The sequence below is a fragment of the Scophthalmus maximus genome, chromosome 6 (genome assembly GCF_022379125.1).
Source record: "Scophthalmus maximus strain ysfricsl-2021 chromosome 6, ASM2237912v1, whole genome shotgun sequence".
Taxonomy (NCBI): Eukaryota; Metazoa; Chordata; class Actinopteri; order Pleuronectiformes; family Scophthalmidae; genus Scophthalmus; species Scophthalmus maximus.
In genome coordinates, this window is record NC_061520.1 from 10,959,202 (window position 1) to 10,982,035 (window position 22,834).

At 42.0% G+C, this 22,834-nt stretch overlaps 1 protein-coding gene across 5 annotated transcripts in view; it reads left to right on the top strand.

The window, feature by feature from the left end:
* The window catches only part of kaznb (kazrin, periplakin interacting protein b), a 90,708-nt gene that overhangs the window by 55,351 nt on the left and 12,523 nt on the right, over positions 1–22,834 (top strand). For 3 of the 5 annotated variants that reach the window (XM_035631243.2, XM_035631245.2, XM_035631244.2), the window contains exon 5: positions 14,334–14,441. In XM_035631243.2, coding sequence (XP_035487136.2) covers positions 14,334–14,441 — 108 coding nt within the window. Of the gene's footprint in view, positions 1–1,417; positions 1,574–14,333; positions 14,442–16,901; positions 17,078–22,834 lie in introns of those variants that run through there. The other 2 variants (XM_035631246.2, XM_035631247.2) reach the window with 2 other exon arrangements.

Below are 22,834 nucleotides of genomic sequence, written 5' to 3' on the forward strand. Positions count from 1 at the left end.
TTGTTTGTTCTGTACAGTTACATAAGTAGCCGATAACTCTTGGCCAGCTTGTCAAAGTGGAGGAAAAGTAAAAAATAAACCGTAGTAGTTCAGCAAGCACATGAAATGCCGCACTAGTACAAAATTAAACGTCTGATCTTACTGGTGGGCAAGTTGAGAGCTCAGCCCTTGTCTGTGGTTTAATGTGAGTTGTGTGTGGTGACTGAGGTTCCTGAGCAGGACGTACAAGGTGTTTTGACTTTTAATAACTCACATCAATCGTTTGGTGGCTTCCCTTCCACCCGTCTCTCATCAGTCATGCTGTATTATGCACAGGCACTAATTTCTCTGACGTTCCCTTAACATTTTTTGTTTTGAGAGAGGATTAAAGTTTGAGCCCAAGGTTGCCGGCAGCAACTGTTTCCTAGGAACCCTGCGAGGACGGAATGCCAAGAAGCGACAAGGGATGTCATAGGCTCTCTCCAGTTGCATGTTTTGAAGTTGCCACTTTCCTTCATTCCATCTAAGAAAAAAACTAAAGCTTCAATATTTAGTTTGGTTCTATGATGCTGTCAGTGGTGGAAGATGAACTCAGATCTACTTAAGAAAAAGTAGTTATACCACATTCACCTTTATAAGTATAAGTCATCTGCATTCACAATTTCAGTAAAAGTAGAAAATGCTTGAGAGCTCATTCTACAGAAATCATGACCAAAGCGGGAACAATTCATCATGAATAAATGATTATTATTGCATTACCATTACTGATGCAGTCAAGTGTACATCACGTTATAGGTTCAGTGTGTAAAGGATTAAGTGGCATCTAGTGGGTAAGCTGCATCTTGCAACCACCTGAGTATCTGTCGCTTCACCTTCCCCTTTCAAGTGTGCAGTAAAACCAATGGTGGCCATCAGGTAACATGAAAACGCAACAGGCCCTCTCTTAAATCAGCGTTTGATTTGTCAGAATAAATGAGGTTGGAACACAACATAAATTAAAGATTTCATGTCCGCCTGAAAAAAAAAGTGAGTGAATATCTCCTATGTTATAATGCAGATGAAGCCCATTCCTCTTGAAATCCATAGAACAACATCTGAACATAATCTGTGCCAAATTTCATGCCGAGAAAGTGAACCAGGGCAAAGTTACAGGCTTTAGTAGGGACATGGTAACATCCCTGTAAGTGTGTATTACATCTAATAGAACTGTTTTAATGAAGACGAGTGAGCATCTGTCTGTCCATAAACGATCTTTGTAGTGCGACGTAACGTCGTCAGACCTGCGAACAGACTCATGTAAAGTACAAAGCCGTGTATCTCAGCAGCGCATTGGTCAATCTGGGTGATTGACACGTCTATATAACCGTCGAAGCCAGTAGAATCGACCGACAGCACCATTCGCTATCTGTGAGGGGGCGAACCCACTGTGACGACTTTTTTCCCGATGCCATTTGACATGCGACTTCCGCATATGTAGTCAAAGTAGGACGGACCAGGCGGATTAATATCTTGAAATGACGAGCGGTCTTCGTGCTAAGCTAGCGGAATCGGATTTGTGGAACAAAACACAACTTTTCCTGCAAATACTTCGATGGTAAGACATAATTTATGTATGTCGCTGTGTTGATATGAACATTGGTCAGTGGCTGGTAAGATGAATGTTTGTCTGAGAGTTAGAGGAAGGGAAGCGTTGGAATCTGCAGAGGCTGGGCGTTAGCATGATATGTAGCTTGTGTTGTTAGCATGTTGTTAGCAGCAGCTATCAAGTCTGACATCTGTGATATATTATCATGTAAAGTTGTGGTGTTCATGCGATATGATGACTTGGTTGCTCTGTGTTTTAATTGTGTTTCGTGTCGGTGAAGAGGGTTGACATCATAACATTGTCTCCCTGTTCTGTGCAGATGCCGCATGGCTTCATAGCTTCATGTTTAGCATGTAGCATATGTGATTCCAAATGTCACTTTTTGATACGAACATTTTTTGTTGCTCTTCTTCGGCTGCTTATTCGATGACAGTTGGTCGGAGAGTTATAATAAACACTCAATTGGGATCAGTGAACTCTGAGCTTTCAATCGATATGTAGCTTGTGTTGTAAGCTTGGAATATCACCACTGTCACGTCATGGACATATCTGGCATGTTGTTTATGCCATATGCTGTTTTAGTTGCTTGGTGTTTTGATTGTGTTTCATAGAGGTGTACATGGTTGATATTGAGGTGTAGTCGAGTTCCTAACGTTCTGTGAATATGATGTATGTCTATATTGCTTCATGTTGAGAAAAATGATGAGTTATTTGGTCCAATTGTGTCGGAACCAAGGCTCAAATAGTTTCCTATGGAGCAGGTCAAGTTTTCTGAAACCGCAAAGTAACTAGAGTTGTGAAATAACTGTGATGGAGTAAAAGGTACTTTTTGAGTAGAATAAAATTGAAATACTTAATAAACATGTATGTATTTACTATGCATATTTATTATGCATTTGTTGAATTTTGTGTCTCCACATGTCTTGGCCTGCTATATGTCTGCTTTTCATATAAATAGCGCTTACAAGAAATATGAATATTTAGAAAGCAGATTTTAAAAAATCCTGGAATCTTGGACACACAACCTGAGTATTTCTAAAATCTTGGCCGCGACCCAGTTTGGAACAGAGTTTGAAGCCTGATACTTTGTCCTCGGGTGGTTTTCAGAGAGCTGAGGACTTTATTAACCTCGGCAGCAAATGTTTAAGTGATGAGGTTTTTGATTGATTCTTTCCTCAAATACTTGGCAGTTTGATGCACTCAACTTGTCATCTTTTGTTTTGGTTTCTCTCCTTGTGTCTGTGTTTGAATGTGAGCTCTGCAGTGCTTTGGCAGAGGGTTCTTGTTTTTTCACTGTTTCTTCCTACTGTAAATAAATGGCTGAATTGAACTGAATATGGTTATACCCATGCATTTGGTAAGTATAACGTCGCCATAACCAATAGGATTAATAGCCGAAATATAACCCATATAACAACAAATAACAAAACTTGAATGATACTTTTACAGATGAGTCAAAACCAGCACTGACCCACAAAATCACTTTTCATATTTGAGATGTAAGTGACACTGTTTCCTTCAGGCGGCTCAGACACAATTTCCTGTCTGTGAATTCTATAGCAATCTTCTGCTCTGCACAAAGTTAGACTACTTTTCCCCAAACAAATCTCACAGGGCAACTTGTATGGTAAATTGATCTCTGGTGTTGAAATAGCAGCTTTCTTTTGCGCTTCAAAGTGAAAAACATGGTTCATGGTTGGCCAGATGCTCCGTAGTGTCTTTTGGGAGGTCTGCCTACAGAAACACGGTGTAAATAGGAAACAAAACGGAGCCTCGAGAATCTGAGCTCACTGTTTATTAATTAACCAGACAACACTGTGGAGGAACAAGGTACTGCTGAATGTCTGCAGTCAATCCGGCAACTTCCCTTGAGATCACACTGCCTCAGGGAGACGCAGGAACTGAAAACTCTGTTTTTTTTTTTCAATGTTTCTGATTTGAACGATGGCTGCTGTTCTGATGCTCTGCAGAAGTCTCATTGAGCAAATGCCTGTGCCATGAGGATTTGTGGAAAACAGAAATGGGATGTTGATAGTTCTCACGTTTAAAATAATCCCGGTATATGTTCTCATTTTCTTTCTGCCCTTCTACTTTTGCTATGTTTAAGAGCTCCCAACTTTATGGCTCTCTGTTTCAGGCTGCCCTGCAGGGCGCCAGCAGTATACACCCCAGAGCCTCTCTGCTCCTATTACTGCAGTAACTCTCCTGGGAAGAAGCCTCAGCAGATTGAACGAATGGTGATCAGTGACGCAGAACCAGCCAGGGGGAGGTGGCGGAGAGGGGCATTAATGATGGAGGGAGGAACAGTGACAGAGGGGGAAAAAAATTTCTATCACTGCAGGAGTTACAGCGCGGAGACAGGAGAGGAATCTTAATAATCATGAGGACGAAAATCCTAAGGGAGAAAGAGCTAGATGAGTTGGGGGATTTGGGGATTTAAAAACTTGGAGAAGAGCTTGATTGATGCGGGAAGAGAGGGCAGTGAGGGAGAGGGGAGGCTGGTGGACTCGTGGCAAAGTACGAAAATGCAGGAAAAATGAAGAAAAAAAATGGTACATACTGATGGAGAAAGAGTGCCTGCGTTGATCTCAGCTGTTCCAACTCCCATAGCTAATGAGATGACATCAATCACTCAGTGGACCATGGAGCCTGTGGGCTGTTGTCTGCACTTTCGATACACAGTATCACACGATAAAAAGGTCGGCTTCGTGGGCAGGTGGAGGAGCGACTCTTCTTCTTATCATCAGTAATTATCAACACAGCCTGCAGAAGATCAAGAGAAAACAAGATGAGGATGGAAAGAGCAGTGTCCGTAAACTGGCATATCACCGTGAATCACAACAGAGTGACAGTTAGTTTAATAATTAAACATTGAAATAAAAGGAGCTTTAGGAGGTTTTTAACCCCCCCCCCCCCCCCAAAAAAAGGGATTAATCTGGTTTTAAACAGAAATCTTCAGCACCAGCTTGCATCAGACCTTGTCAGCTGTCGAGCAGGTTGTTCTATCTTCCACGAGACAGAGTTTCATCAGACAGGTGTGCTTTCAACATGGACATAAAAGTTTCACATCAGATTATTTGATTTTTTATTCACATTTTCAAGTCCCACAAATTGGCCTCAGTCTTGCATTCCACTGCAGGTGGTGAAGGTCAGCCTTCTCCCTACTGAGATTTGTTTCCACAGTTATTGTTATTGGCTAAATTATATTAGATAATGAGAAACTGATGTCCCCGTTGTTGTAGATGTCATTTTAACTCGCTGCTGATGTGATACTTACAACGAAACACACACTTTTCTGAATGTATATAGAAATATGTAGGGAAGAAATGAAGAAAGTTACTCTAGAAAACAAAAAAATCATATTCATTTCTTTAATTACTCTGAACCAAAAACTGAAGCTTTTCATTCGCCCCAAAGGAAAAGTTAGGAACTCCTAGCTAAAACTAACTATTAGATGGGCCGTCGCGAAAATACAGACCACGATTCTTCCAGTTACAGTTAGATGCCCTCTGTTATTGTATTTATAAAACTTTCTACACACTATGAATTCCTGGAGACAGGTCCACAGGATCAAAAACTCTTTCCCTTGAAAAGAAAACCAAAGAATTCAGCAAATTCCACGTCTTTTGATACTGGTCATCTTCATACATAAAGTCTCAGCAGCCGCAGGTATGAGAATCGTCGGTAGTTAGTAGATGTGTGAAGTGCACTATGCTTAAAGCAGTTCACGGTTTGTGCATGAAGTACTGTGGCTTTAAGTTTGTAACGCTGAGTTTTCTAATGAGCTTTTCCACCGCCACCCCACTGAGAACAGTTGCATGTCGGCCGCAGCGCTGACAGAGAGGATTGCTCGATTTTCAGTGTGGATGCTCTGCTACACGAGAATGAATCTCTTTTCTGCGCCCCGATGCAATGGGAGAGGTGCAAGTGGTCAACTCCCTTCTCGAGATGGGGCCCACGCTGAGACATTAGTCATTCTGAGTGCTGCGTACTGCCGAGCGAAAAGTTGATTCTGGTTCTTGAAGAACTGTGTGTGTTGCGAGAGGAAGTCGGTGACCTCAAAGACTTTAGCGTCTACTGCAAACACTCGCTGCAGTAGAAGTCGTTGCATGAATGGCTCCCTGGGTCGTTTTTCATTTACTGAATTTTTTCCCCGTTACCGTAAAACTCGCCACTATAATGGGTGATTCATCACCTCACCAGAGGGATGTAATTCTGTGTGATATACTGTATTTCTTCCTCCTGGAATAACAGCATAGCTTCACTATCTATTTCTCGCGCTCTTACGTCCCTTCTCTATCAAAGCTTATTATGTAATTCATGCGCAGTAAAATGAGTAATGACCTGGAGGGATTGTTCGGCATGTGAAGGATCCCTGCATTAATCTGCGTTTCTTATTAAGCCTCCCCTCCCCTGACCAGGTTCCTCTCACTGAAATGTTAAGTTGACTGAGAAAAAGAGTTTCTCTGAGCTTCCAAAACCGACACAACACACTATTATACAGTACTATGTGAACAGAGCTCATATATTCTCTCCAGGCGATTGATTGTCTTGGACGTACTGTTTAGTACAGTATAGCTGCTCTAACACTAAAGTCTGGAAATGTTCTTTCCGGAGGGGAATTTCTGCAATTGTTGCTACGGACATTTTTCTTGAACTTTTCCTGCCAGCGCCCAAAGTAAAATTTCCGGAATATGCCAGAGTGAGAACACAGCAGGAAAATCTTCGGAAAAGTCACGGCGAACGAATAGTTGTGTTGATGATTGTAAACAAAAACACAGTTTTCTGCTGCTGAATTATCGTCATCGCCACCTCCTGCTGCTCTGACGCCACAGAATGTCCCCGACAAAGGAAAAAAGACCCAGATTTTCGTGAAATTTTTCAGTTCAGTTTAGACCTGTGAATTTGGTCAGTATGAGTTGACTTTCTATGCCTCACTCAGTTGCCCGAGAGAGTGCCGCCTCCATAGAAATGAAACGGCTTTACACTATGCAATCTCATATTTGCACTTTCGGTGTGAAAGTCCAGATGAACTGAGATGCAGGTTTTACCGTCTGGTGGAAGATTTGGTTTCCTCAGTGTGATCTACAGTAGGCAACTGTAAACATATTCCCAAGACAGTGGAGGTACTTAACATCACGATAACATGTTATTGACCTCAGGGTTTGTGTAAGATGTTGTCAATGCCGCTTGAGAATGCACCTGTTTGTTCTCGGTGGATTGGATCAGATTGCTTTTGTGTGGTGTGTGTGTTCCACAAGCTTATTGGCACAATTTTCTTGTGCTATTTATTGATTTATATGTTTTTTTTAAAAATATAATTGGGAATGTTGTATAGTGCAGTAAAGCCCATGACAAGACAAGCTAGGGAAGATTAAATTTGAGGATTTGTTAGCCCTGCTGGGATAAAGAATACTAGCTGGTGAGTTTAAATAATAAAATTCTTATATTAATTTTAACGATTAAATATAAGCTACTTTAACTGATAAATTCATAATGTCACTTTTATCAAATTTGTCTGATCATTGCTTGCCTGCCAGGATTATTAGAGCGAGGGAACACATTTTGACTAAAAGCTCTAGACTTTGTTGTTGGTTCCAAGATGAGCACTTGTGGCTTTTTTTTTTCATATTATGCCTGATGCCAGGGTGGCAGCACGGCGTTGTTTTGTCTTCGCTTCTCTCCTGCAATTGTCAGCTGTAGTGGCAACTCTAGCATGCGGGTGCTATTTATAACAATAGTAAGACATGTCATGCCTCAATAGCATCTTTTAAAATCAAGACAGGTTACCAACTGACTTGAACGTTGTTGTTCTTCTGCCCCTGCAGAGATAAAGTTGTCGGGTTTGAGTTAGACTTTACTGTATTGAGTTGTTGTACATTTTCAGATGATATCCGGGTCTTTTTGAGGACATTGTGTTCTCTTACAGTGCAGGTTCCTCGTGGGTGATTCCCATCCTTCCGTCGGTAGCTTGTTTTGTCTAGAGCCAGTGAACCATGCTGTCTCACTTCTATTATTCACACCTTCACCGAGCATCACTCTTGGTCAGCCCTTCAAACTATGTCTCACACACAGTATGTCAGCTGTTATGCTGTAGCAGCACCAACAGAAAATCTCTGCGCTCTGTGTGTTACACACTCGATGACTCCAAGCGCTGCGTTGCTGTGTTGTTGTATTATTCAGCTTGATGAGTGGTGGTGGTTTCCCCTGGAGAAATGACTCTCTCCCACTGGAGTCCTTCAATTTTTTATTGTGGTGATGTTTTTGGAGCTGTTATTCCCCTTATCTTGCACATTCTTTATGTTGCAAACAAACTATCAATTCACCCTCTTGGTTGGGGCCATGTTTTAAAAAGCATAGTTAAGTCCCATTTGCAACTAAAGTAACTCGCATTTAAAGCAAGTCAGTCTGTCTTTCCCAGTCCTGTGATAAAGAGAGAAGAGTGTCCTGCAGATGCAGTCGGGATGGGTTTGGTCAATTCCCAAGACCTAAAGGGGATAGAGATCAGCAAAACATCTCATATTTTCCAAATTTCCCCACACTTGGACACTGCCAATCATTTGCAAAGGCAGGAAAGGCCTTGGCACAAAGAGAGCAGGAGGATTTTTTTTTTATTAGTTGTGGTAGTGCTGGATTTCTTCCAGGCAGATTTTTCTGCTTAATCTTTCCTTTAAATCCACCCTCATCTAGCTTTCCTATAGTCCAGCAAAGCCTTTGGGTTGTGGCAGAGCAGATGATGCCCTGCAATGACCAGCTGAGACCCACAGAATCAACCAGATGAGCCATGAAGTCTGTGTGTGTTCAGCCTCATATGTGTATATGAATTTGGGTTTGAGTGAGGGATTGTGTGTGTTTATCTGTGCATATTGTGTTCTATATATAATATATGGTCATTGCCAGATTCTTTTTGTCAACTGGGCATTCGTGTTTATGAAGATGCTGCTTGGCTTTATATCCATTTTCCTTTGGTAGTAGAGTGCAGTTTTCTTTACTTGTGTGTTTGGGAAATTGTGCTATTTGACAAAAAACAGTCTCTGTAGTACTGTGTCTCTGACGACAACATCAAACATAGCTGCCAGTACAAAGAAGAAACTCCAAATTATGAATTTGTTATCTGCCACTGTGGCAGACAATGGGTCCACGTCCGACAGTGAGTGGCTAATCCAACCGAAACGTAACTCTCTGCGCTGCTCTCTGAGGAGGCTGTTTTGTACGAATGACAGTAGTTAATCCACCAGGTTTACACAAACATGTATTATCTGCCATAATGGATTCCACATTTTTCTCTGGTTGAACGGCAATGATTACAAATGCTTGATAGACTGTCCTACATCTGTCGTATGTCCATATCTGTAAGGTAGCCAGCATGAAGGATGATTTTTTTTCTTCTTTTAATTCATCATAATACACGTAGCTCTTTAAGCTGTAAATTTCACAATGGCAGGTCGGCCCCACTGTGATTATGTATGGTCATCAGTTCAAATACAGATGATCATAGCAGTTACTATGGGATAATGTAGTTATGCATCATTCCATAGTGACTCCAAGGTAAGGCATCATATCCTAATTAGTATTGATATGAATAATCAATGCAGGTAGATTCTGTTTTCCTGTGCCCTTCAGCTGGTAATAGGGTTGAGCACCACAACACTGGTGCTGTTGTGAGCAGGTGAGGCATGTGATACTGAGTTAGTGATTCACAGGATACTCATTCAAATGTGCCCCCGTCTTCACCCTTTGAATACATTTTCAGAATGATCTGATCTGCCTGATCTGACATATCATGAATTTATTGATTTATTTTGTCTATATGGCATAAATAAAACCCTCTTTGTATATATGGATGTAGGGTGTAAAATTGGAACATTTCTAATTTGAATGAATTTCTCAAAATCAATTGAGAGGAAGGTTAGAGGCCAGGGGTCATTTAATTTCTCATGCAAACTTTGTGAGTCATTTCGGCCTGTCTGTGTAATATATAGTCGTTAATAGTTACACACTCACTTAATTAACTCAAAAGTAGACTTTCAGGAGCTTTAGGAGTGTTTTCTGTCAGGGAGAGGAGCTCTCTTAACTGCAGACTTTGGGCTTTTTGACTTTTACATACACAAAAAAAACAATACAGCACACTACTGTAGAAGAAGGGGCGAAAATTGAAAAAGCATAATATGTCTCATTAAAGGGGACAGCAGATACAATGTGGAAAAATCTCATTGAATATTATCTTCATGTTGCCCTGTGATGAAAAGTTCTGTTTTAACAGTACTGAATGGGACAGGAACAGGTTGGTTAGCGTCTCTCTACGTCCTTCAGCTCTTTACATGTTGCTTTCTAAAATCCTCCATCTTCATTTTGTCTTTTCACATATTAATGCAACAAAACTTCAGCCTGTCGAGCAGAGCATCACCAGGCCCAACAGCGGTAACCCTGGATACTCCTCTTTCTCAAGCGATTTCTCCTCATTGATGTAATAGATGTGTCCCTGAAGGGTATTTTCTTTGTGCATGTTTCCTTCGGCAGGCTGCTGTTGTGATCGTACCGGCAGCGTTCAGGCAGCAGCCAGAGGCTGTGGATCACAGCAGCCTTGGAGCAGCCTTTTCAGGCCTAATGCTCTGCTAGCGGCTGGAGTATTAATTCACTGTGGCACATATAGTATGATTATTAACACAGATTAATAGACAGTATGTTTTCAGCTCCGGGCAAAGTCAAATATGAGAAGAATGACATTTTGTTGCTGGGTTTTGGCGGCATGTTTGGGTTCTTTAATAGAGCCGTGACAGCTCAACCATCGATGTATAGCTTTTAGTTTCACTTTCAATCTATCCCTGAGGAGAAATCTATCTGTTTCTTTTCTAACGGTTTCGAGAGTGTTGTTGAATACTAAGTCAGCTTTGCCCCCAAAGTATTTCACTGCAGTTGTTAAATAATAATTTTTTCACATGTTTACAGCTAGTTTATTTTTATAGAGGCTTCGATTTGTCATTTTCTGCGCAGCATTTTGGGTACAATTTTCCTGATTTCATATCTACTGTTGCACCATGATAAAAGTTATAAATATAGATTTCTTTTTAAACCATCGGCACCATCTATGTTTAAGGGGATTTAATGATGCCTACCAGTGGAGATACCCACTGTAGTGATGTGGGAAGGCCTTGTCAGAGTTCTGCACACTGGGATTTGGATGAGCGCCATGTGTCTGTGGCTGATAACAACAGAGGGAACCTGCGAGCTCTGGAGTCAGGGATGGTCAGTGTCCCATGTGAAACACTCAGACACTAAATATCTAAACCAAACTCAATCCCGTTGTCTTATGTAACCAGGCAAGATTTTCTGGCTCTGTGTTGTGCCAAAGGTTAGAAACCCAAAAGGGTTCACATCATTTAACTTTCTTAATTTATTCATTGTTGGCGCTGCTGTGAAATTCCATTTAGAATTTGATTCAAATTCTTCTCACATTATGTCGTGTCAATTTAAATGCTTGAGAGGAAATAATAGAAATTTAAACACTATAGTTATTGTTTTGCCAACGGGGGATCATTACCGCATATCCCCCCCCCCCCCCCCCAAAAAAAAAGTTTAAATTCTTCAGGGCTTAACATTTTAGGATTACAACAGAATCCATTTGCTCATTAAACATCTTAACTCCTTTTTTATCCCAGTGTTATTTATCGTTGGGAGATTCTAATACTTTTATCATCTTTCTCTCTGTCACATACATAAACTAAGCAATTAACCAAAAAAGAAATCCCCTCATTATCCATTGCTCATGCTTTGAATTTTGATCTGCCCCAAACCCCCTAAAAGCTCCCCTCCCTTAACAAAGACCCAAAAGTGTTTGAGGATATGTGGAAATAATAAAGTGACCTTTTGTTCTGTTCAAACTACTCTGATAACCAGTCAGTACTTAAAGATAGGCCTCTCATTTACACACGGTGGATGGCCTTGTAATTATAGCTTGTCTCAGCCATAGTGAATCATCACAAGTGATGCCTGCGCAGGTTTGCATTAGTCTCTCAGAGTGATACAAAACATGCAGCCGTGTTGTTGCACTCAGTTTTTACTGCGTTTGAGGGTGTTGTGCTTCCACAGTCGCATGGCGATGCGTCTCCTCCTTTGCTGAGGAAATTACTGATACAGGAATGAATGTGTCTGCCACATGACGGATTGACTGCCATTGTAATTGAAGGTTGGCTGAGGGTGGGAAAAGATGAACTGCCTGCACACAAGTGATAGCCGCCTCCGATTTTTTGCTTGAATTCCCGCTCTGCCTCCCGCCGAGTGTTTGTTTCCTCTTTCCTCCGTGTCCCATGCATGTCGCCTGCACCCCCCAGCTCAGTGTTTAGGCTGGAAGGGGAAGTTGTATCAGATGAATAGCTTCTCTGACTTCCTGCACCACCTGGGGGTGTTTCTGCAGCGACACACTCTCAGCATATTCTCATTAATAATTAGTGGGTGTTTCCCTTGCGAAAATACTTCAAGGGCTGTTTTTCTTTTTCTTGTTTTACTATTTGCGAATGAGTCTATACAATTTTCAAAAGATTAGCACTTTCAATTTTAAGTTAAATGACAGTGCATATTTTTTTCTTACTGTAACATAGATCTACACTGAAAATAGCCTGCAGTTTGCTTTTTGGAGGAAAATAATCAAATGGGAGAAATAAACATTACATATTTTTTCGTTTCTCTGTGTTTTGATTGGTGATACTGTCACTCACCTTTCATCAGTGCAGAAACTAGCTGGTTTTATGAATGCCAGAGAATGTCTGGAAAATTGGTTGTGGACATTTTTCCAGGAGTTTGCCGTTTATATATGACGAAGGCAGCAGGAGATTGTCGGGCGCGTTCAAACCACAGAAAAAATTTCGGCACGTTCTGTAGCGTCTGGGTAGAGGAGGCCGGAGGCTGGAGGCCGGACATGACAATAATTCTTCTGCGATAAGCAGTTTTTTTTGTTTAACATCATCAACACACATCTCCCACACATTTTCCAGAGTTCTAATGAGAAAAAAGGTCCATTCATGTTGGTTCTTGAAGTTTGGAGACTTCATGTAGCTCCTGTTGTAATCGCCCAGGGAGAAATGTGAAAACAGGTGTGCGTGTGCAGTGAGAGGTGAAGATGATAATCCTGAAAATTGTTTAGATATTGGATGGCATCACAATCTCCAGTGCTGCCTGTTGCGGTCAGCTGGGTTATAGACAGGCCAGCTCCGCTCCGCCTCATCATTTCCATAACCTTTCACAAGAGGTTCAATCAGGCAGAAATTAGGTGTCAGAATAACTGCTCACTCCTCACGGGATGTACCCATTCTGTCTAGTGCACATTCATATGCTTTGCAGCACTGACAGACACAATGTTGAGGTGTTTTCCCTTGAAACACAACGGACTGTGGCTCATCAAAACACTGAAACCAGTGAAAAGTCTCAATCTAAATATGTTGATGTACCAAGATGAAACTTTTTTTATCATATGAATCATACACAGCAGAGAAGGCAAACACTGCAAACCCCATGTAATAATTTAAATACAGCTCATTCGCATCTACATTTCTCTCTCAATTAAGGGAGCGGTTCCCAACACCTTCCCACTTCCAGCAGCTTCATCTCTCACTCTCATTATTGTCGGTGCTAAGTGAGGCAGAGCGACTGAGCAAGAGCCCGCCTACTGTCCAATCTCCATATTAAAAACGGAGGAAAAGGTCAGCTTAGCAGCCCCTTAACGGTTATTGACAGGAAAAGGGTGGGGAAGGTCACTGATTTAGGTAAATGCCATACGGTCATGAAAATGAAGCTGCTAAAATATGTAGATTAGGCAGCAAGAGTGATATCATTGTTGTGGGAGAGTGGCTGTGCAGATGGTACAGCTGAAGGCGTCTGACGGCAGCTGCTTATTGCTGTCCTCGCGGAGGAGGATCGTGGTTAAACAAGAGGACATGTTCAATTTAAATGCTATTTGTATTTGCAGGAGGTGCTGTCGTGCGTCGTCTGACATGAGATCTAACATTTGTGGCCTCAGAGGGATGTATAAGATTAGCGGAATTACCTTTCCGCTCAACGATTTCAGATCAATAGCAGGATCTGAGTTCTCTTCAAGAAAAAAACCCATTTCCGTTGTAATGCTTTTGTCTCTGCTTCACAAAACGTCTCCGCAGTAAAGCGAGACAATGGTTTCAGTCAATGATCACTCGCTTCTCGTAGCATTTCATGCTTTACACATGGAGGTTATTTCTATCAAACTCATTTTCACAAAATGAATAAGTCAAAGGAGAGAAAATGATGAGTAGTCAAACCACAGTCAATGGAGGTTCAGATGAGTCCTTGTTTAGTGTCATTAGCTGCATGTAAAGAGCAAGAAAATGAATTGAAAATATATTAGAAAGTATTAGAAATAGGTGAAAATTTTGCCAGACATTGTAAAGTAACACAATAAGCATGCATCATTACTATTTCAGTTTGTGCATTATTATGGCTTTGAAATGCCGATCACGAATGCAGTGATTTGTAGGAGAGGTTCATATTTGCGGTCTGTCTGAAAGCTCAGGGATGTGCGTCGAATTGACATCATGTCAGGATGAAACACCTGATTTAACAAATTTGCTCTATAGCTCCATGGCCGTAAACAACCAGCCCTCCACTCATTATTATTATTATTATTATTATTATTATTATTGTTATCATTATCATCACATATTTGAACAAGCTGGCTGTGTGAATGTGAATTGATGCAAACGGCTGTGAAAGTGCGTTCATTGATAATTTCTGTCGCCCGCAGATCCATCAGTTCATCACAGACAGAAGACAGTGGTGACAGACATGTGCTACCCGACGGAGATATCCAGCCTGATGGACTTTGGCACTCCAGACTGCTCGCTTGGCAAAGGTAGGATGTTGCTCGAAAAAAATATAAAGTGTTGTCTTGGTGACAGCAGGAAGTGTGAGGAGTGATTTATCCTGGCAGTTAAAAGACACAAAGCTGTCAGCTCGACTGGGAGGTTAACTCTGGGGGAAAGGTCCCAGTGCAGGCTGGGAACAATCTGCTCCTGTTACCTGACAATCAGGGGCCTCGTTATTTCACTTGAGGCTTCGATTTATCGCGGCTAAATAACGCGTTTCGTCACCAAATACAAACAAACAGTGAAACTGGCGAAAGACACTGAGACCTGATTTGCTTTAATTCAGAATTGAGTTTCGTTGAAGTTTATTGCACAAATGATGTAATGGGCAGTTATTGCATCGCAGCGGGGCCCCTTCACTGTCACCAGTCTGAGAAATAAAATAAGTTTTATAGAGGGGCCGTGTGGCTCAGGATAATAGTCTAACTCACTCCCTCGCGTGTGGTGATCAAACTGACCAGCCTGTAATAATACGCACCACAAAAGGCACTGGTCATAAAGTGTATTGATCGCATGTGTATTGTTACTTAATCTACATGCCCCGAGTCGATTTCTTTCTCTCATCATAATGATGGCTGTTATTCTCTATTGTTCTCAGGCTGATGCCGGAGCAGAGAGTCTGCAGCGTAATTGTAATGCCAATCTTTTCATCCGATCCAGCCCCTCGAAGCTGGCGGAGCACGTTCAGGAGCTATTAGACAAACCCGGTGTTATTTCCATCAACAATGGGGAGCGACAGTAGTGAACTCAGTCACTCATTCTTCTTCTTTCCCCCACGTGCCCATTGCTGCTTTCAGTCTCCCTTCTCCTCATTTATTTCTTCTTTCACCCCCTGTCCTCTCTCAAGGCTAGCTAATATTTTAATGCCGCTCCGTCCCGGCTCTCTATCAACGCTCCCCCAGCACTGATAATGCAGACTGACAGGTCAACCGTGTGCAGCTGAGAGAGGAGAGAGAAACACAGCAGAGGAGAGCAGAGGGTAGAAAAAGAAAAAAAACGATTTTAGATTTCCTCTGACTTTAATGTGAGCAAAGCAAATGAATGACAGTGATACGGGGAGTTAAGCTGGAGGAAAGGGACACTGAGGAGAAGATCATCTCAGACTGAAGAATTGTCAGGATAAAAGCAATGCTGTGAGTAATCGGGAGTCTACAGCATGCATGACCTTGGGATCACAAAGTCGTCAGGAAAATCTTAATCTTACGAAAGCCGAAGGGTCCGATTTTAATCAAAGTGGATTATGTGAAAGTTCACTTGAGAAAAACACACAAGTTATCGTTACAATCTCTCGCCTCGGCTCTGATCACTGGGAGAATGGACCTGCCAGTACAGTCCTTGAGGCGTCAGCATGTGATTGACGGATCCATTGCCTTGTGTGACAAGTGTCTGGTTAGAGCACATCTGATCTTTGGACTGAGCTGCAGCGCTGGACGTCAGCCGCTGACAAGCAGGACAAATGGCTCGTCCGCTGCTGTTGCGGCTTTAAACGCAAGCGATTTAACTCAAAATTCCTCTTCCACACAAACACGCGCACGCATTATGCTCACTCTCTTGCTTTAGTATGCTACTTATGTCACTCAGGTGCTCACAAACTAGAAATTCCATTATAAGTGTATGTCCAGTGGAGCTCTGCAGGCTGAATTAATTTAGTTTATCTTTTTCTTCGAACCACCTGCTCGTACCTCCCTGAGGGTTTCAGGCCCAAATAGCCCCGAGCGGCTTGACTAGCCTTCACCTTCTTTACTCTGTGACCGTGTTTGCCCAAGTTTCCATCTAACTTGACATGCGGTTCTGTAAAGGGCCAGGCAAAAGAGCAGTCCGTGGATAACCACCAATAACACAGGAGAGCCTATATTAATAATGCAGTTTGTCACAATCCATTTATGGAGCGGTTTCATTCAGAGTTTATATTACCTACCTCTTCCGGCAGAATATACACATCCACATTCAGGAAGTGAGTAATGTAAACTCGCGTAGGCTACGAAGGCATCGTGAGCTCGGAGGGAGCACGCTGCTTTCACACAGAGGGGAGTATTGTTCTCTGTTTAGTCTGTGAGAGTCATAACATGCGCCGTCCTCTGCTTGCTCTCGGCCATCAGGTGGTGTAACAGCTCCACTGTCTCACCTGGTGCAGTACCTGAGGCCTGAGGTGCAGCTTGTATTCCCCTCCCCCTCCCACTCATTTCTCGCTACGGGGGGAGAAGAAGATGAAAAGGGGGCGTGGGGCTGCTCCTGGGCGTGTCACTTGACAGGTAGTGTATACACAAAGTGGGGGAGAAAAAGAGGCGCATTCAGAAGAAGGAAAAAAAAAAAAGAAAGAGAGCAGGAAATGTTGCCGAGCGGCTCTCAGGGAGACAACTTCCTAGTAACCTGTCTGGGTGGAGCCTCACCAAGAAGGGCTGGGAGCGGCTGCTGGCTCCGCTGGTGCCTTGTGTGTTTTGGTTTGAATGGTGTGTGTGTGTGTGTGTGTGTGTGCGCTGGCCTGTACATGAGATAGTGTGCATGTCTTCCTTCTTTCCTTTTTTTCACCTGCTATGAGAGCTAACACCGCAGTTGACAGTGGAGTCGAGTGGAGCCTGTGCGGAGGAGGCCATGAGGTCCGAGAAGGAGGACGGGAAGGCCGGTGAGTGACAGAGAGACAGGTTGATCAGGAGAGACAGTCGGGGGAGGAGAGACGCTGTTTGTGTGTTGAGGGCTTAGTGTGGGCCACGAAACTGGCTGGGGTCAGTGTTGTGTTAGTGGGTTCATGTCGAGTGTGTGTGTTTGTTTCTGTTTGTGTATGTCATGTTTCTAATCTGTGTATTTAGTGCTGGAAAGTACAGTTAATTTAAGTCAAAAACTTATTTAAAGTACGAGTTTAAGGTACTTTTACTTTAAATATTGTGCTGATTTACACTTATTGGACTATATTGCAGAGGAGAATGTTTTTAAGCCTACGCCACCACATTTATTTGACAGCTATTGATACTAGGTACTTTGCAGATTAAGATTTGTTATTTTGTACATATAATCAGTTTATACGATTTGATATTACATACTGTATTCAAATACTGTATAAATTGCTTTATCAATTGTTAAAATGTTTTAGTTAAAAAAATGCTACTTACAATTTCCCAGAACCCACATAAATGTCTTACACTACTGAACCATATTCAATCTAAGTACTTCTACCACCAGGGTATGTACATTATGTATACAACAAAATACACTGAGGGTGATTTTACACAATTAGTTTGTACATTAACTCAAATTTAGATCTGTTTTATATCCCAGACTTATTTATTATTGTATTTCAGATAAGAACTAAACACTGACCTAGATATGACATGTCCATATGGATAACATGGTAATCTGTTAATCTTCCATAAGCATTGTATTTGATTGGAGTGGTTTGTTTGGTCAGATACTGAACAGTATTACAGACATCTACTGCTCAGCAGACATTCTAAAGCTCACATGAGAGAAAATAGCATGTGAGGAACAATAACTTATCCATTACTCTTGTGTCGGAAATGATGTAAGAACCAGAAATATTATCTAGTTACTAGAGATGCATTGTGGTTGAAGCGATTTATGTTGTTTTGAAGGAGAGAGAAGAGACTAACTTTTTAAAAGATCCCCATTCTTTGGTCAGATGCCATGACCAGTATTTTAGATGTCTGTGGGTGTATCTCTTAGAGATATATCCGACCCCACTGTGTTTTGAGTGACTTCTACCACGGCTGTTGTTATTTGCACCCATGAGGTCATGGTAAGATAATGAGTTTGACCAATTGCTCAGCAACAATCACCGTCAGAGATGGATACAGAGCCTCGAGTTATTTATCTAAAAAAAAATAAAAAGGCATTATTTATAATCATTCTTTGTGTGAGCTGCACACAGTGGCTACTTCAAATGAGATGAGCTTATTCAAGTACATCATCTCCACTCCAGTAATGCTCAGTAATAATGAGCACAGATCAGGTATTCATTGCCATATTTGACATGATTTAAACACGGTGAGGCTTTTAAAGTTTCATACAGTTTAAGCTTCTGCGGCAGCTCCAGCTGCAGAACAGGCGCCTCATGCAGCTTGTTGGATTATGCTGATATGCCGCAGGACATGAGGGAGGTCATGTATCAAATCATGTAGATTTCCAGTTCTCCACAGGCTGGATGCTGCTGCTTCAAACAGATGTTTAGTCCATACTAAAGATTCAAAAGAAAACAATGGCCTGTGGCATTTTGTTTCACAGTGGTCTGTACAAGTTGGTCAACTTCATGGACACCACATTGACTATGATGGTGTGCTATAGATACACAGGCGCAGTGTCAGAGTTTTCCCACATGTAATCGTAGCCTGTCATCGCCAGACCAATTGTCATTTGTGAGTGGCTCTAGGACCTCTTACATCATGGAACTTAATACAATGTGTCATCATCCAAAGTATACGGCTGAATGAAAATGTCATGTCTCGTGGGCTAAAGAGAAAAGGTAGTGCAGCAAAACATGCAACATCATAAACATAACGTATGACATGAAAACAGAACAAGACTACGAAGGTTGGTGTTGGGTTCAATCTCCATTTGACTACTTTCAGTGCTTATGGAATATGAATTAAATATATAAAATATAGGTAGGTCAATAGTCACTGTCCCTACAAGGACCTCTTAAGCTCACTAATAAAATATTTATATCTATTCTGGTTCTGGTAAAACCATGAAGTCTACTTAAAGAAGTAGCGTTAAGGGGGGTGGGGGGACTGATCCAATATTTGAGTCGAAGCTGCTTGAACATATTGATTGGCTGAATAATACCCTCTCAGGTACAAGGATCATCATGTGGGATCATCAGCAGCAGCTAAATTAAAAACTGTGAGTTCCAGTGATCATATGCTACCGCTGCTGTACAAATTCAGCTCCTTATCATTGCTTTGCTGACACAAATCAAGACGCTCTGTTTCCTATAGAGCCTCCATGTCAACCAGGTTAATTTGCCTAATCACTGGCTAATTAACTTAATGTGAACTAAACCCACGCACAGTTAATGATACTGGTGACAATGAGGGTATGTTTTTTTTCAAAATGCAGCCCTTGACAGAAATGTTAGAAGTCGATATAGCCTTGTCCAAGTTCTCACTGCTCTTCCAGTGGCACATCCCTGGCAACGTTCCCAACCTGCACATAATAAACGTGTGAATCCATTACAGCTATCTGCACTTGGCATCCCTGCACTGACCTTGTAATGTAAACCCATAGGCAATTAATTATTGTATACTACGTTGTATACTGTTCATGCATACACTTGCATACGGATAAATGCATTTCAACAAAAATTACCTCATGTTTGGTGAAAGTGTTCTGATCTGCTCCAGTGACAAAGGCACCTACTGTCTCAACGATATTTGCATGTTATGTGTTTTCAAGTACAGTATGTGAAGTATTATGCAGAGGAAAAATGATAAATGATCAACATACATATTTGAATTCCGTAGATGTGCTGAACCAGAGAGTGCTGTTCCGTTTGCTGGCCGCGATGAATTACCATTAAGTGGTGAATACTACGGTCAGGTAGCTGTGAGAGGAACATGCATTATTTAAGTCAATATGTATTATAGAGAGGCAGTGTAATACCCTGAGTGGGAATCGGACCTGACCCAAACATGCAGGGCATTTCAGGATGCAGGAAATGCAGTGCTTCATGGTGTCAAGCTGTCAGGAATCAGGCTTTTGAGGCGTATGAGATGCAGTAGAGGCTTGTCACTGCTTTTACTGCTATTTGGGGAGTAAGCATGGCGAATTTGAATCTTTGCAGCCCACACAGGTCTATACAACCTCTGCTCCTTAATTGCACAGGCTCATCCTGTGACTGAAGTACAAATTAACAATAAAGATGCTAAATATAGTCCTGCCGATGATTTAAAAATGCCCCTAATCGCTGCAGCCTACCTCTTCCACCCACCCACCTGACCTCGATCCCTGTGATTTGAGACTCCACAGAAGCCTCTGACAGGATGAATGTGTTCCTTTTTGTATCCTCTCAGTATGAGGCGTCTTCTCACCCTCTTTCCCTCCTTTGTGGCTTTCTGTAAGATTTGAGTTTGGTGCTCATTTGATGCTATTCTTTCATAAATCCGTTGCTTACAGAGTGTTTGGGTTCTCCTGTTGACTTGAGTTCTAAACTTGAGTTTCTTTGAGGGGAAACTCCAAACACACATTTTTTTTTTTCCAGTCTTAAAAAGGGTCAATAAGCGATTCTGAAGCAATCTGCGTTTTGTAAAAGATCATCAAATATTTCCTCACGGTCCACTAGCTGTTGGTTCTGTCGATTCTGCCGATCATTTGATCGAAAACAAAACAAATGGCTTGGGTCGCACCACACAACACTGCGAGGGCAGCGGGTGGCGCTGTAAGTCGGCACTTTTGGCCTGATGGTCAGCGCGTCGCTCTCTCGTACCCGCGGGTTTGCGGCCCGGCCAGAGCAATAAAATCACAACACCAACAACAAAGAGAGCCACAAGCTTTCTCCAAAACCGCTCCGCCCCTTTAAGAAGGCCTAATCGATTCAATGGTATTTGAAATAGTTGTACTTAAGTCGTGTCTGTTCAGGCTTGGTTGCATGGTTTCTGTAACAAGATTTCTACAACCGCGCTAGCGGCTCTGTGCGGCTGTACTTGGGCACAGCACCGCTTTGCGTTCAATGCTGATGCTAGCGTGCCAAAATGGTCACAGTGACGATGCCGACACGCAAATATTTTTGGAGTGGATGAATTTTTTTTTAACCAAACTTCATATCAATCCACCCAACGGTTGCCGAGGCATCGTCCGTTAAAATGTCACTCTCGCGTCGGCGTCAGAGGAAAATCCCCCACAAAGTCATTTAAGAGTCATCATCTGTGCACCATGAATGTGAGAATCCACCCAGACAATCAACATCGCCGTCCCTAGAGCCGCGACGCTCGCATTGCGACAAACAAAAGACAAGCTACGAGACAAGAGAGCGTCACCTGGAAGCAGTCTGTGCTGACACCCCTATCCACATTCTCTCCTGTTCACTTCATTTTCTTGAGTGTCATCCGAAGGGAAAAACACCTCCAGCAACACAGATTATTGATAAGATGAGGTTCATTACTTGCATTTCAGTCGAACCAGTCTCTCTTTTTTTTTTTTTTACTGCCCGTCATGACTGCTGTGTTACCTGTGCGATTCATTTAATCAAGAGCTGAAGCAGACTGCTGTCTTCTCCCAGGACTATCTCCACCGATCTTTATACTGTAATTAGTCATTCATTATTCATTAGAGTCCAGAGCTAAGCAGACATATGCTACTCTCATAATACGACTTAGAAAAAAGACAGCTGTGAGCACAGACACAGTCATGTACATGCACGGACACAAATCTAGTAATTCAAGAGCAACAAGAGGAGATGCTGCACTGCATAACTGATCAGATAATATCACATGTATGATTCCAACGTTCATATGTTTGCCACAAATGATTCTTTTTGTCTTCTGATGTTTATTTTCCAAACTGCACAGTAGAGTACATGTGACCCTGGAGATACATTAACTGGCTTTTCATCGATTTAAATAAAGCATTTAACTCAAAAAGCTGAGTTTAACATGATTCACCTATATTTGGGCTTTGATTATGACGTATCAACTATGTTTTAGCATAAATGATTTACTGAGGTAAGAAAGTTGAATGTGACTGTAAACATAAGCAGGAACTATTGTGGTCCGGTGGTCATGGTATTGTTTAGCTCACAAGCAGTTACAGAGACATGGTGGTAGCTCGATTGCCCTCAGGGAGGCTCACAGCTTGAGTCAACACAGTCACCTGCATTGCAGGTACACTTCTTGCATAACGTTTTCCAGCGAGTACAAGTGCGGGACCGTTTTGAGCGGGACACTTTCCTGGTAAACAAGTTTTTGATACTTTTATTTGGTTTATTCTGTGTAGTTTATCTATAAGGGGAGCGTTTAAACTTATAACTCATTAGGGGGCTTTGAGGAAGCATTTTAAAAACTCTTCCCTGGTTGTTTAATCCAGCTCTGCTCATATCAGCGTGTTACAGAAAAGCATTTAGTTGTGTTGCCCGCCCCCCCCCCCCCCCAGCATCTCAGTGAACATTTGTCATACTGCTTTAAAATGATTTGTTTAAAGAAAACTTTGATTTAGGTGTCCTCCTGTGTACTGATATAATTGTTTGCTTCCATCGTAATCTTTTTGAGAAATGTGGCATTAAATGATGATGCTCTAGTTTGATGTCCTGCATGAGCTGAACCCCCTGTAATCCCCCATCAGAAAAAATCCCCCAGCACTTTCAGTAGAAATCCATTTCTGCTTTATCTGCAATCCCCCACCCACTGTATAGATATTGTAGCTGTGCATCTAACCG